Consider the following 14483-nt stretch of genomic DNA (forward strand, 5'->3'; position numbering starts at 1 on the left):
AGGGGATACCCAGAATTTCCCCAAGTGTCTGAGGTGAAACAGTCTCTGCCTTGCCTTTCTCACCACTGAGTCAGTTAGCAGCACCCCGGTCAGGCCCTTGGTGATGTGGACACCAAGGAACTTGAAGCTGTCCACCCTTTCTATCGAGGACCCATTGATATAAAGGGGCTGTAGTTCCTTCCCTGCTTCTTCCCAAAGTCCACTATCAGCTCCTTAGTCTTGCTGATGTTCAGGAGTAGATTGTTCCTGACAACAGCGGGTCAGGTCCTCTACTTCCTTTAGGTAGGTCTTATGTGTCTATAGGACTGGGAATCGCTTGAAATGTCTTCTACATCAGTATCAATATGATACCTGAGTTTCGGCGTCGATATTACATTTTTTAGACACCCTCTGATTTAAAGTATTTTTTATTTATAAAATAAGCTTAACTTCCTAAATACATCATTGTTTTAAGACAATATATGATCATTTCATGCCAACTTTCTGGACTTGACAGTTTGCATTACTTTGTTCTCCAGAAACAATGTGAGCAGTACTCAAAAAGTATGAGGTTTGTTACCCAGGCCTGTTAGACCAAAGTTACACATTGATTGTTTGTGTAACAAGGTATCAATAGTGCCTTCCCACCATTTCAATAATTTTGTCAGCCATTCCATCATAATCTACCCTCCATCATGTCAGAAATATTCTTTGTGAGTTGCTTTGCTTCATTATTGCCTTGTTTGTGTTTTAAAGCCTGAGATCCCACAAGACCCAGAGGAGGCAGCCCGCCTCCAGCAGTTACAAGCTGCAGCAGCACAGTGGCAGCAGGTGCAGCAGCAGAGAGCAAGCATACAATACCAGGCTCTCATGCAACAGCACGAAAAGCTTCAGCAGATCTTGGAAAAGTACCAGCAGCTGATTCAACAACCTGCAAACCTACAGGTAGGTAAAAATAATCAATTGCACAGCAGCTGTCAAAGAAAACTACAGCAGCAAAGAAACTATATTTGCAGCTCCTGTATAGCTGGTTATTTTCCATTGTCTTGAGATGACTTGTACAGGAAGTGAAAGGAAATAGTAATATTTTTCGTAGACCCAAAAGGACTGTATAAGAGTTTGAAGGATATGCAACCCAGCAGCATTTTGAGGCCTATAAGTTTTCATTTTTATATGTAATGTCTCAATTTCTTTGTTCTGCACCTATAAAACTTAATCCAAAACTTTATGGCATCTTCTCCTTATGCCCTTTGTTGCAGACAATGTCTGCTGAAATGCAGCTGAGGCACTACGAAATGCAGCAGCAACAGTTCACTCCTTTATTCCAAGACTGGGAGCGCTCCTTCATGCTATGGTTTGAGCAGTTCCGGACATATCCCCACAAAGACCAACTGCAGGAATATGAGCACCAATGGAAGCAGTGGCAGGAGCAGATGAATGCCACTAATGCCCACCTTCAAGAACGGCTGGCCACTCTTACTACCATGGTACCGTATGCTTCAACCCAGTATAATAGTGGGATGATGGGACAGTATGGCCAGTACCCTGGACAAGATGTGCAAATGCAGCAGCAGCCAGTAAACCCAGGTATGCAGCATTCCCCTGCTGCTGTTGGTCCCAGACCCCAAGGTCCACCGCCCACTGGCTTTGGGCCTCATTCAGAATCACCTGCTGGACCCCCAGTGAGAGGAGGTGGCCCTGCAGGTATAGGAGTTAGACCCCCAGGTCCCCCTCCTGTTCAGCCACCAAGTTTCAACAATGTCAGAGGTCCAAGGTCAGTAGGGATTGTTACAAGCTACTGTGATTAGCATTTAAATATTTTTTTAACTAAAAAATAATTTCATTTGAGAATGGCTTTGACAAATGTTTGATAAAATCTGTTGAATTATTTGCATTCATGTGGGCTATTGAAATGAATTACAATATCCCATGTGTATAGTGAATATGTAGAGTATTGCTTGGGCTACTGTTGGATGTCTCAAAAAGAAAGCATATCTTAATAATGTGTTTCTACAATTTCTCTTGTCTTACTGGTCCCAGAGGAAACAACCCCAGATTTGACCAGCCACAACAAGGTTTTGATGGGCCACCACGATTTGACCAGCCACAACAGCGCTTTGATGGTCCTCCCAGATTTGACCAACCACCGCAGCGCTTTGATGGTCCCCCTCGATTTGACCAACCAAGACACCGCTTTGATGGTCCCCCCAAATTTGACCAACCAAGGCAGCGCTTTGATGGTCCCCCCAGATTTGACCAACCAAGGCAGCGCTTTGATGGTCCTCCTAGATTTGACCCACCACAATTTGATCAACCTCTAAGAGGAAACCAACCTCGATTTGGGCAGCAGCCTAGGTTTGAACAGCCTCCAAGGCATCCGGGCCCTCCGCCTCGTTTTGAACGCCCACCTGTGCCCCCGCAAAAACAACAGCAAGGTCCCCAACCTAAGGCAGAACCAGCCACTAAACAACCTGCCAATATGGATTCCAAGGCTCCAGGAAAACCAGCCGGGCAGCCACAGTCTGAAAAAGAAAAAACTGGATCTGAATCAGATAAGGCCAATGCCGAAGACATGACAGATGACAACGTGCTGGGAGCTGATGGCTTTTTTGTTCAAAGTGACCCCATTCCGCAAACATTGCAAACAAACACAGAGCCCGAGGAATCGGGTTGTAATGATGCTTCTGACAATAGCGCTAAACCCAACAATAAGCCGTCCTTTACTGCGCCTTCTCTTGTGGCATCAAAAAATACTGCAGCACAAAATTCTATTAAACCAGATGGGCAATTGACAAATACCAACAAACCCCCAGTGATTCCAAAGCCCCCTGGAATCCAAAAGGAGCCACAAGGCTCTGGACAAATGCAGTCAAGACCAGAGCTTCCAAGGCCACCTCCTGGTAGGGGAAGAGGCCAGCCTCCGGTACCTGTCCAAGTGCATGGACGAGGACGTGGGCAGAGGGGGCGTGGAGACTTTAGGAAACCAAACACTGTACCATTTGGGGAGGACATGGGTGAAATGTCTTATGACTACATGCCACCTGAAGAGGACTTGAGGATGCCAGAAGAGCAGGAAGAATATCACTGGCAAGATACTTCATACGAGGAGTTTGGTGGTGACGATTCTGAAGTGCCCCCTGAAGAAATGTGGATGCCGGAGGATCACCATTTCCCAACAGAGGAAGAGTACTATGAAGAGCCAGTAGGAGGACTCCCTATGGGCAGAGGAGGGCACCCAATGATGAGAGGAGGGCCTCCTAGGGGACGAGGAGGTCCACCAATGAGTAGAGGGGGACTGCCTTTGGGAAGAGGAGGTCCACCTATGGGTAGAGGGGGACCACCTTTGAACAGAGGAGGTCCACCTATGAGTAGAGGGGGGCCGCCTTTGGGCAGAGGAGGTCCACCTATGGGTAGAGGTGGTCCCCCTATGGGAAGAGGAGGACCACCCATGGGAAGGGGGGGACCGCCTATTGGAAGAGGAGAACCAATGGACAGGCATTGGGAAGAACCTGAGCCAGTGGAGTACTCAGAGGATGGAGACCCTTACTGGGGAGAAAGAAGACCTCCAATGAGAGGCATGAGACCCCCGTTTATGCCTGGCCGGGGTCGTCCACCACGTGGACATCCTGGTTTCATGCACCCAGGACGAGGGCGTCCCCCTCACCCAGCATATGGACCGATGGATCATGAGCCATTAGGCCATGCAGTGGACACTGACGATACTGAAAGAGATCCAGAAGGGCACCCCATGTACCATGGACATGACCCTCATAACCATCCAATGCATCCTGATGTAGGAAGAGGCAGGCGACCACCACCACCTCACGAATTGATGGATCCTATGGGGGAGCCATTGTATGATGAAGGAATGGAGAGAGAATTAGGGTGGCAGCCACCCCATGGCAGAGGCCCTCCTAGGCCTCCACATGAGGTAATAGATAGGGGAGGAATGAGGAGGGCACCTATGGGTCGAGGAATGGCTAGAGGCATGTGGCGGGCAGGTCCAACACATGAGGGATTTGAAGAGGAATATAATGAGCGTTACATTGAGGATTATGATCATGGGGAAGATGGGTATCGCTGGCGGCCACCGCGGGACTATCCTCCTGATGACTATCGGCATGAGGCCAAGTACTATGAGTCTGAACGAGATAGAGAGCATGCTCTTCCTGAAAGGGACTATCCCCCCCGTATGCCACCACCAGAGCCCTACAGAGATGGTCGTTGGCTAGATGAAAGAGAAAGAGGTCATCCTTATCCATATGATGAGCATGAAAGAGGAAGAGGAGAACTTAGAATCCGTGAGTACAAGGATGAGCCGCCGTACCGACAGGAAGAATCACCATACCCACCACCACCCCCCCCTACAGAATGGGATAGGCCTTCAAGACTTTCTCCACCACCAGAAAGAGGGTATCCTCCAGACTATCAGGACCGCAGACCACGCTATGAGGGCCTCAGGGAAGAGCCTCCTTTGGATATACCTCCACCCCATGCTGCACCTGTTACAAACTTGCCAGAAAGCTCAGTTGAACCAGCAACACAAGAAGCAACTGGAGCCAATGTGCTTGCTCTCTCCCAACGTCAGCATGAAATCATCTTGAAAGCTGCTCAAGAGCTCAAACTGATAAGGTAATTCTAGATTTTGATCACTGATTAATACATCGCCCAAACTACATACTGACTTAGTTGTAGTGTTGTGAGTGTGTTGTTTTCAGCTGCCTAGGTTCTGTCATATCCACCTAGTCTTTGTTTCTTTCTTGTTTCTTTCTTTCTATGCTTTGTTTTTGTTGCAACTCTTCCATTTTTTCTAGAATGCTAACTACTTTTCCTTATAGTCTACTTAATTTAGGGGAATTTAACTTGCAGTCTTTTGTGCCTACAGAGAAATGCAGGAGGGGAAGACCCCTGGTACTGATCCTCAGCCTGCACCAGCTGATACCTTAACCGAGCTTCCTGCTGGTCTTCTTGGTTTGGAGATACCACCAGAAGTCAGAAATGTTCTGAAGGTAAATAATTACTAATATGTCACAATTTTATCCTCATTAGAAAGACTGCATTGTTATAAGAATGGCAAAATCATTGCTTATCCAAGTTGGTTGAAAGCATGTTGGTTTGGTGGCATGTAAGGAGTTATTTTCCATACATTTACACATACTTACTCATATTCTGTTTTTGCTTTGACATCAAATCTGATTCTTAGGGCATGACTGCAGCTGCACAGACCACCCCAGCTGAAACACTGCCTTGGGATACCAAACCTGCTACCACAGATTACCAACCATCTCTTCCTGCGGTGCCCACTCCTTCAGTGATTCCCAAGACTGTGGATTATGGGCATGGACATGGTATGAGCAGCAAAGAGGAACACATTTGATTATTTTAACAGATGAAATGTTTCATCACAAGTTTCTAGACATTATTGGTAACAGTAACACTCATTTGTAGAGCCTGGTGCCACTGTTGAGCGGATATCTTATGGTGAGAGAATTGTGTTGAGGCCTGACCCGCTACCATCAGACAGGGGCTATGAAAAAGGTGAGTTTCAACACTGTAAAGCTTATATTTCTCTACACAAACAGAGCTTGCTTTTGCAATTTTCTAACCAATGTTTATTGATGAATTATTCAATTCTCATCCTAGAACCTCTTGGTCTCAGAGATCCTTATAGCAGAGATTCATATTATGAAAGACGATCAGACCCTTACATGGACCGACGAGAGTACAGCAGAGACAGGGACTTATACAGAGAAAAGCCTCCACCTGAATATGAAAGAGAGAGATTTGAGAGGGAACGCTATCCCCCAAGAGACAGAGATGACAGGTAACATGTCCTTGGTGGTTATGACACCCTTTTTTCCAAACTATTGGGAAGTTCTCTGCTTCTGTACATATGTAATATTGTTTTCTATGTGTCTGTTTTTGATTAAAGCACACATTCCATGGTTGAAGAAAGGTACTATATCACATTGTGTCATACATTGTGATTAGTCATCAGTGTGTGCCAATTTGAAACAAGAAATTCTGTTGAAATGAAACTAAATTATCCTCTTCCTCTTTGTAGATCCCCACTGGCACCTCCTCTACGCTCAGGATACAGGGAAAGAGAGCGGGATCTCCGAGAGAAGGAACGAAGTGGCAGTCGTGACCGAGATGATCATTATGGGAGGCCTGCTTATGATAGACTTCCATACGAGCGCACTGGACTCGACCGTGGTGGGCCTGAGCGTTACGGCCATAGCTCTTCACCTTACAGTATGTTCAGTCTTATATCAGTTATCAGATGTTTATTCACATACCACATCTACTAGAAATTGGTAGAATTTTCCTGAAAGTCCTCACACTTAAATCACTAGTTTATTTCTCAGATACTAAAATGAGCTTTGTTGCATGATGGATGATATGGGATAAAACAATGTATAACTAGTAGAAGTAAATCTATAAAGGAAAAAATAATGCTGTTTAGAGAAATACTTCAATTACAAATAATATCATACAGTGGACAGAAGAAGTTATCCAGAGGACCGAGGGCCACCTGCTGCACCACCTCTTCCGCCTCCACCTCAGCCACCCCCACGAGTCGAGAGGAAGCCAGAAATTAAGAACATTGACGATATCCTCAAACCACCGGGCAGATTAACTCGGCCTGAAAGGGTACTAATTGTCACTGCAGTGTTTCTTGGTGAAACAATATTACATTGTAGGTGGTATAATATTGAGCTCTAATTTGATTACTATGTTATAACAGATTGTCATCATAATGAGAGGGCTTCCAGGGAGCGGAAAGAGCCATGTTGCAAAGCTCATACGGGTAAGTGATGTCATACCAGCAAATCATAGTGTAATCTCAGTGAAAGAGCCTGTTTTATATGTCTTTGTTGCCTTTTGTAACAAAGCAAATTGTAATATGATAATGTTGCTTTTCAATCTTGTTTACAATATTAAGGATAAAGAAGTGGACTGTGGCGGTGCCCCACCAAGAGTTCTTGTTTTGGATGACTATTTCATGACAGAGGTTGAGAAAGTTGAGAAAGATCCAGACACAGGGAAGAGGGTTAAAACCAAGGTTAGTCTGAAATACAACAATAGCAAAGTGTGGCTTAAATGTACAGTTGAAAACAAAACATCAGTGAACAGCATTCACAGGCATTTGTCTAACAAAAAAACCCATATCTCTTGTAGGTACTTGAGTACGAGTACGAGCCAGAGATGGAGGATACGTACCGGAGTAGCATGCTTAAAACATTTAAGAAAACTCTGGATGACGGCTTTTTCCCCTTCATCATTTTAGACACCATTAATGACAGGGTTAAACATTTTGATCAGTTCTGGAGTGCAGCCAAAACGAAAGGCTTTGAGGTGAGTTGTTTGTTCATGAGACAAACAAATGTTGTTCCAGTCTGCCTGGTGCTAAAGAGTTTGTCTTTTCTTGTTTCAAGGTGTATCTTGCTGAAATCACTGCGGACACTCAGACTTGTGCAAAGAGAAATGTCCACGGGCGCACCCTTAAGGATATACTGAAGGTCTGTAAGATGAGTTTGCTATCTCACATGCATTTGTCATAAGGGTAATATCGACTGAAGTTCATAAATGTCATGTACACCTCTTGATGGTGCATTCTGTACACAGATGTCCAACAACTGGGAGCCCTCCCCACGTCATATGGTGCGCTTAGATGTCCGGTCCCTGCTACAGGATGCTGCTATAGAGGAGGTGAGTACGTCAAGATTTGATTCAAAATATTATAGTCCTCCTGTCTTTTTTGTTTGTTTTTTTTTAATATTGTTTGGGCATTTTTATACCTTCATTGGAGATGACTGTAGAGAGATGACAGGAAATTAAGGGAGAGAAGGGGAGGGGGGTTGATATGCATTAAAGGATCGCGGTTGGTCTCAAACCAGGGATGCTGGGGTTCATGGTTGGTATCATTAATTGACGTAAACTAACATGCTTATGTTATTAGGTTGAAATGGAAGACTTCAATCCCGATGATGAGCCCAAGGAACCCAAGAGAGAAGAGGAAGAAGAGGGTGATCTGGTAGGACATGAAAAGCTTAAATTTATTGTCATATAGTTGTCAGAATCATTATCCACTTATTTGTATTCCCATCTCCACTAATCTAATATTAGTTTTTAGTCTTTTAACTATATTATTGTTTTGCTTGATTAGTAAAGTGAAGTTTAAACAGATGAGATTGACGAAATAGGTAAAAAGTAATTGAAAGTCATGAATTAATTCCAGTCCATTTTTAGGCTTTTACTAATTTTATGATGATTTATTTTTTATATTTTATGTAGCTGTATAATATGCTTATGTGTTAATTATCAAGTTTACAAGGAAGACGAGAGCAAAAGTATAGAGAACCAGATTAGAAACGGTCAAAATACTTAAGTGAAGTTATCCTAAAATAAAATTACAGCACCATCAGCCTTTATACTGAAGAAGAGGAATTCCTGTTGAGCATTTACTCAGATTTTGTTGTAATTTTTTTTCTTTTTAAACAAATCATCTTCACATCAAGAGTTTAAGAAAATAGATAAAATTCAGATGGTTGCAAGTATGTCACCATCAGGAAAAGTATTGCCACTTTTAGACTTAAGACCAGTCCTGTTTGATCAAGTTTGGGTTTTCATTTATTGTAAGACACATTTTTATTCAAAGAAAGACATAAAATAAATTAATACAAAATAAAATGTAGGATAATTTAATCAAGAACCAGTATTTTGAGAAACAAAAACAAAATTCATTCATTTCTATTTAATTCATTTTAAAATTTCTTGTATGAAAAGTTCTCATGCATAATTTATTTTCCATTGATTTCCATTACATAATCAGTTTCATAATACTTACAATATTTCAAAATAAATGAATGTGTGACATTTGCTTGTCTGCGATGAGATGAAGTAAATATCGCCTTTTAATATGAAATCTTTACAAGGGGACACTTGAGTGTTTCAGATTCAGATTTTGACATGTTTTTGACACATAATTAAATATCCAGCTCTAAAGATGTTTTACAACTTTACTGGTGAAATTTGAACAAACTATAGGAAGGTTTAAAATTTTATACAATTTTTAAGTAATTTCTTTAATCAATAGTGTTATTATTGGTTAATCATTTTTCCATTATAAAACCATGTTAACCATTGACATAACCTATTTCAACACAAAATCAGAGTTGGTAACATTAGTAATTAGTTCAAAGAACAGATAAAGTAAAAACCATTTCACTTGAATGATAATTCAAAATTACGGAGCTCCCACTGTGGCCTGTTTCCGTCTGTTCAACAACTGACAAAATCCAAAGTATTAAACATAGCAAACAGTTGCACAACTTCCAGCTTCATTAGAGGACATAATTAGATCAGACTAGATGCGTTGGACGTATCTAACAATTAACATTTAATCAAAATGGCTGCAGCTTTCAATAGTAACTAACTTGTAACATTATTGTATAAATATAAAACAGGTTACCCCTGGTTTTATATAAAATGATCTGCATACCTGATCTACATGATCAAGTGATGTGTCCGTTTACTGTAGCTAACGTTAGTCCAGCTGCTGGAAACAGCTGCTCAGATGCAACAGACATACAAATACTTTCATTCCAACTTTATCTGTCCCTTTACTGCCTCTGCTAAAATGCATTTATACGCAGAGAAGGCGAGTGTCGCATATACAGTTCATCACTTTTGTGTTGATTTAGTTGGAAACGTGTAATTACAGTCCTGCATGTCCTGGATGTTAGCATCATAGTGTGGCTTTCTGCTGTCTGACACTCAGCTCTCAGCCTGCATTAACCAAACAGCTGCTTCTGTTCAAGATTCCAGTTTAGCAATAGCATGAGCCTCAAGTCATTTTCACATATGAATTCCGGATAATGTCCAGAGAATCAACGCCAGACATTGTCCGGAGTTGCCCTTTCACACATGTAGCACACAATTTTCCGAGATTTTCCGTGTCAGATGTGTTCTAACCCACTGGAAATACTCCATCTGGTTTATGTGAGGGGTGGCACCTGGGTAGAGCGTGCAGGAGGCAGGACATGACGCAAAAAGTGCGCTGCAGCTGTAATTTGGCATTTTTAAGCTTTTCACCAGAAATAAGATGCAGGAAGTCCTCTCTCCTATTAGTGCTAGCTTCACAGCAGAACGTTCAGGTCCAGTCAAAATAATGTAGCTTAGCTGGCCTGCTGCGTTTATCCAGTGCTGGCCACATGATAGAAATGTCATCAACATGCCCACTTGCTCGCTGTGAATTCTACAAAAAAATGACCTGCTGTATTCATGGGCTCAATCGGACATTACACGGACTTTGTGCTAGGGAGCTGGCAGGGTAAAGTCCGTTTAATGTCCGATCCAAGTGATTCAGACATTTGTGTTCACACATACAGCTCCTCTGGATAATGTCCAGAAAATTTTAGGGTTGCAGAGTTCATCAACATGACACAGTGAGCAGATCGAGGCACACTGTGACTTTTTTCTTCCTTGGAGGACAGGGAAGTGTCTTTGTTTTAGTGTGGCCCTTACCAGTGGTCACCAAACACACCTGTAACCCAACATTATTAAAGCGTAAGAGGCTCCACCTAGTGGCACAACCACAAACTACAGCAAATCCACAGAACATTTCCTGACATTTACACCACACATCCCTCTTCTTCTGCATTATCGGTTTATAAATCGGGTAATAAATTGGAGCAAAATCAAAAGGCCACCGGTCGTGCGTAGTTGCCTAATAATCAAACACCTACAAAAAAATCTGCTTTACCGAAAGACCTTTTACTAAGTGAATACTAGTTTTGTGTTTGTGTGTCCTTACAAATGTTTTGAACATGCCAGGAGCAACCAGTTCCTTACATTTTATTTTCTTGCTAGCTTTTTTATGCAGAAGACTCAGAGATTATTTAGGCAGGCTAATTAATAAAATGAAAATGACTCTTGATACCCTAGTTTCATGTCTTCCAAATGTAAGTGTAAATTAAAAACATAAATAGTAGAACAGTTTCCCCACATGACATCATAAAAACTTCCCAGCCCTCCCAGTCAGCCCACATTAATGGGCAGTGACTCATCTACAAACAGTTAAGCTGCTGTATTAATTTACAAAGGATCTTCATTAAAAAACTTGAGGTAAGAATACACATGCGTTTAATCTGTCTCTGGACAAATGAGGAAAAAATATGTTTCTCTACAAAAATTTCCATGATACCTTTTTAACAATTCAGCATCTTTATAAAGGTTCTTAATGTCTTAAGTTTTAGAGTGAACAATCAAACATATTATATGTTATTGATACATTTTCTTACAAAAATATACTATTTATGTTTGATGACTGTATGTTTAGTGTTTCAGAATAATTTATTGTTGAGCATCTTGAAAAAGTTTCATGTAGGTAGATTTTCAGTGTTTTATTATATTTATAATTTAAATTATAATTTTTAATCTTTATTTTATTTACCGAAAGATCCCTTCTGAACATGTTTGAAGACACATAAAATACTCTGCTTCAACTAATAGTTTGTATCCACAACTCCACAAATAAAGTTCAATTTCTTCCTCCTTAAAATTAAAAAATGTAGTGAGGTAAGACCTGCAGTTCCACACAGCATATACATGTCGTCTCCCATCACAACGTTTCAGTTTGATTTTAGCAGCAGGTTTAAAGCTGAGGTAACGTCCACGCAAACCATCTAAATCTGTCTGAACTGTAGGTCTAAACCTACTGCATTGTGCCTCTGTGCCTGAATGACACTAAAATGAGACTCTGAAGTCTAAGTTTTATTGCTGAAGCCATTGCAGTTATATCCCGATACTATGAAAGGTCTTATGGTCCATTGTCAAGGGTTAAGATGAAGTTCTAAACTCTAAACTGTGAAAACAAGTGAAAGGCAAAGTGTTAATTTGTCGTTGCCAGCTGTGCTCATCACTGCCAGGAGTGGGTCAAAAATGGCCTCCTTAAAGCCAAACCAATTTTAAAATGTGAAACGTGGTCAGATCATGTTTTCTTCCATTACTGAAAACTGTGTTAACCTGTATTTGGAATGTGTATTTACAGACCAGCCCCCAAATGGATTATTTGATGAACAAACAAACAATTTAAACAATCATATCAACATAAATTAATTATTTCACTTGCCATAGAATAACTGGCTGCTTAAGATTATGTAAAATTTTTCTACAAAAAAAATCTCCTTTTGTTGTAAATCTTTCATGATATTTCAGACAAATTGTTGAGTATAGCATCTAGAAATATTTACAACAAAAGGAGGATGCGGGATTGAGAGATGTGAATAAGTTCCTTTGTACAGTATGGTCTTACATCAAGACGTCATATCATAGCTTCAATCATATTTTGATGATGGGAATGAAGAATAGAATGAATAGACACACTTTCAGCGAGCTTCATCAAAACAAGAAAAAGAAAACCTCTAAATTATACAGATTTAGATGTCTTGTCAAATTGAAAATATCCTTGCAAATGTCAGGGTCCTGTGTCCCTCAGAAGTCTTTTAGAGGGATTCAAAGACACTGCAGCAAAATTACTTCAACACATTTCCACAATTATATTAAAAGTATAAATACAAAATAAATGTTCCTCCCCTTGAAAGAGGGATGATTTGCTTTAGATGATCATAAATAGAGTCATATAAAATTGTCTCGTAACAGTTACAACAAGAACATAAAGTTCATGATTGACAGCTTCATTTTTGTCTACAGAACATCTATATTGAGGGGCAGCAGACAAGAAAAACTTTGTCTAAAGGGTGTACCTGTACCCTTGAGCCTGAATGCTTCATTAATCTACCTTATAGGGGAGGAAACTTTGTTCGGGCCACTACATGCGGGCTTGGAGCTAATTGACATTATTTATATGACTGATGTGTTACCCGAAAAATATGTTACTATTGGAATAAATATGTTACTTAATGATATGTGTTATGGTGGATATAGCCAATAAACACTTTATTAATTAACATATTTATATAATTAGATGTTAAACATATTGAAAAACACAATTTTTATATTTCCTCTTGATGAAAGTAGTAGTCTTACTGCACCATCATACCATTCCTAAAACAGGATGTTTTGGGAGTAGATGTTACTGCAGCCGACATCACAGTTAGTTGTGGTAAGGTTCAGTCTGTTACCCTTGTGTCCGCTCCTAACTGTGATGTTGTGTTGCACAATAACATATATCGTAAAGTGCTTTACTGCACACATTGTGGACAGAACATTCAGCATCCACCACATGGCAGCGCAAGCTGAATATCCTGCGTGAATGTATTTACCCCATAAAAATCAGCATACTTTCATTGAAAGTCTGCAGAGAGACAGTGTGTCCTCTATGTGTTTAATCTTTGATGTATGATGTGTCTTTGATGGACCACTGTACTTCATTGGTTACATATTGTATTTAGGTTGATTGCAGCTGTATGTAGCACTATTGCCCAAGTCAAATTTCCCCTCAGGAACAATGAAGTATATCTTATCTTAATGTATTTATGAACAATCAGAACAGACCTTCGAGTCTGTTGTCCGGTAAAGCAACAGGTTACCTCCTTACTTCCTCCACATTTAATTGCATGTGTTGTCCAGCAAAATGCGCCCATGCGTTCGTCATATCCACCTCACTGCATTACTTTGCCAAGACAGACTACATGCTTACAAACTGCTTTAGTCATCAACCTTTGGTTTGTATTTTAAACTCTGAAATCAGAATGCCTGAATGCCTTTGATTAAACCTGAGCAGTTGCTGCAGGAAATTGAATTTCCAGCAGTGTATCTTTGTCATCCTTATTTGTTTTTGTTTTTCGCTCTGTGTACACATGCTCTCAACCAACAGAGCACACCTGGTATATTCTGTATAGTTTTACAGACTTTGAACATTGTTATAAAAAACATTCCAGTATGCACCTTTTAAAAATGCCAAATAAAAATAGCGACTGATTCAAAGCCCCTACACAACCCAAAAACCACCCACACAGGTGTTTTCACTCATTATGCCCAATTAGACTTCCTGTCTGGACTCTGGACTGTGTGGGCTTTTACAGACTTTGATCGACATCTTTATGATTGACGTATGTCCCAGCGTGGTCCGCCCATCTTCAACCTGAGCAGAGGTCTAATTAGGAAGAATAATGGAAAACATCTGTGTGGGTTTTTGCACAAAAATTAAGAGGTAAAACATTTTGACTGAAATGGATTTCATCCTAAAAGTTAAAGAAAACCAAACCCATAAATAGATTTAGGAAAAAAAAGTCAATAAATAAATGCACAAGTACAAATGTAGCATGTAGCGATATTCTTTGCACATAAAAAAGGTCGCTTGATTTGATTGTTGTCTGTTTGACATAAGCCTGGATTTTTCAGCTAGTTAAAAACTTATCCAGAGCTGTTGTCAAAGCAACAAGACCTCAAGCTCAAATTTAACAGTTTAGGATCATTAACACCTTCTGTAAACTGATTTTTAAATACCAGTGCTCATTTTTAGAGAGGTATTGGTA

The 14483-nt window shown here is 40.7% G+C and overlaps 1 protein-coding gene across 3 annotated transcripts in view; it reads left to right on the top strand.

Moving 5' to 3' along the window:
* Positions 1-14483, top strand: part of ylpm1 (YLP motif containing 1) — a 29338-nt gene that overhangs the window by 4204 nt on the left and 10651 nt on the right. For 2 of the 3 annotated variants that reach the window (XM_044376694.1, XM_044376693.1), the window contains exons 3-17: positions 736-924; positions 1239-1753; positions 2020-4611; positions 4865-4988; positions 5183-5327; positions 5428-5517; positions 5623-5803; positions 6044-6234; positions 6479-6633; positions 6728-6790; positions 6926-7045; positions 7162-7338; positions 7419-7502; positions 7609-7692; positions 7943-8017. In XM_044376694.1, coding sequence (XP_044232629.1) covers positions 736-924; positions 1239-1753; positions 2020-4611; positions 4865-4988; positions 5183-5327; positions 5428-5517; positions 5623-5803; positions 6044-6234; positions 6479-6633; positions 6728-6790; positions 6926-7045; positions 7162-7338; positions 7419-7502; positions 7609-7692; positions 7943-8017 — 4785 coding nt within the window. Of the gene's footprint in view, positions 1-735; positions 925-1238; positions 1754-2019; positions 4612-4864; positions 4989-5182; positions 5328-5427; positions 5518-5622; positions 5804-6043; positions 6235-6478; positions 6634-6727; positions 6791-6925; positions 7046-7161; positions 7339-7418; positions 7503-7608; positions 7693-7942; positions 8021-14483 lie in introns of those variants that run through there. The other variant, XR_006407790.1, reaches the window with a different exon arrangement.

Source organism: Thunnus albacares, chromosome 16 (genome assembly GCF_914725855.1).
Source record: "Thunnus albacares chromosome 16, fThuAlb1.1, whole genome shotgun sequence".
NCBI classification, from domain to species: Eukaryota; Metazoa; Chordata; class Actinopteri; order Scombriformes; family Scombridae; genus Thunnus; species Thunnus albacares.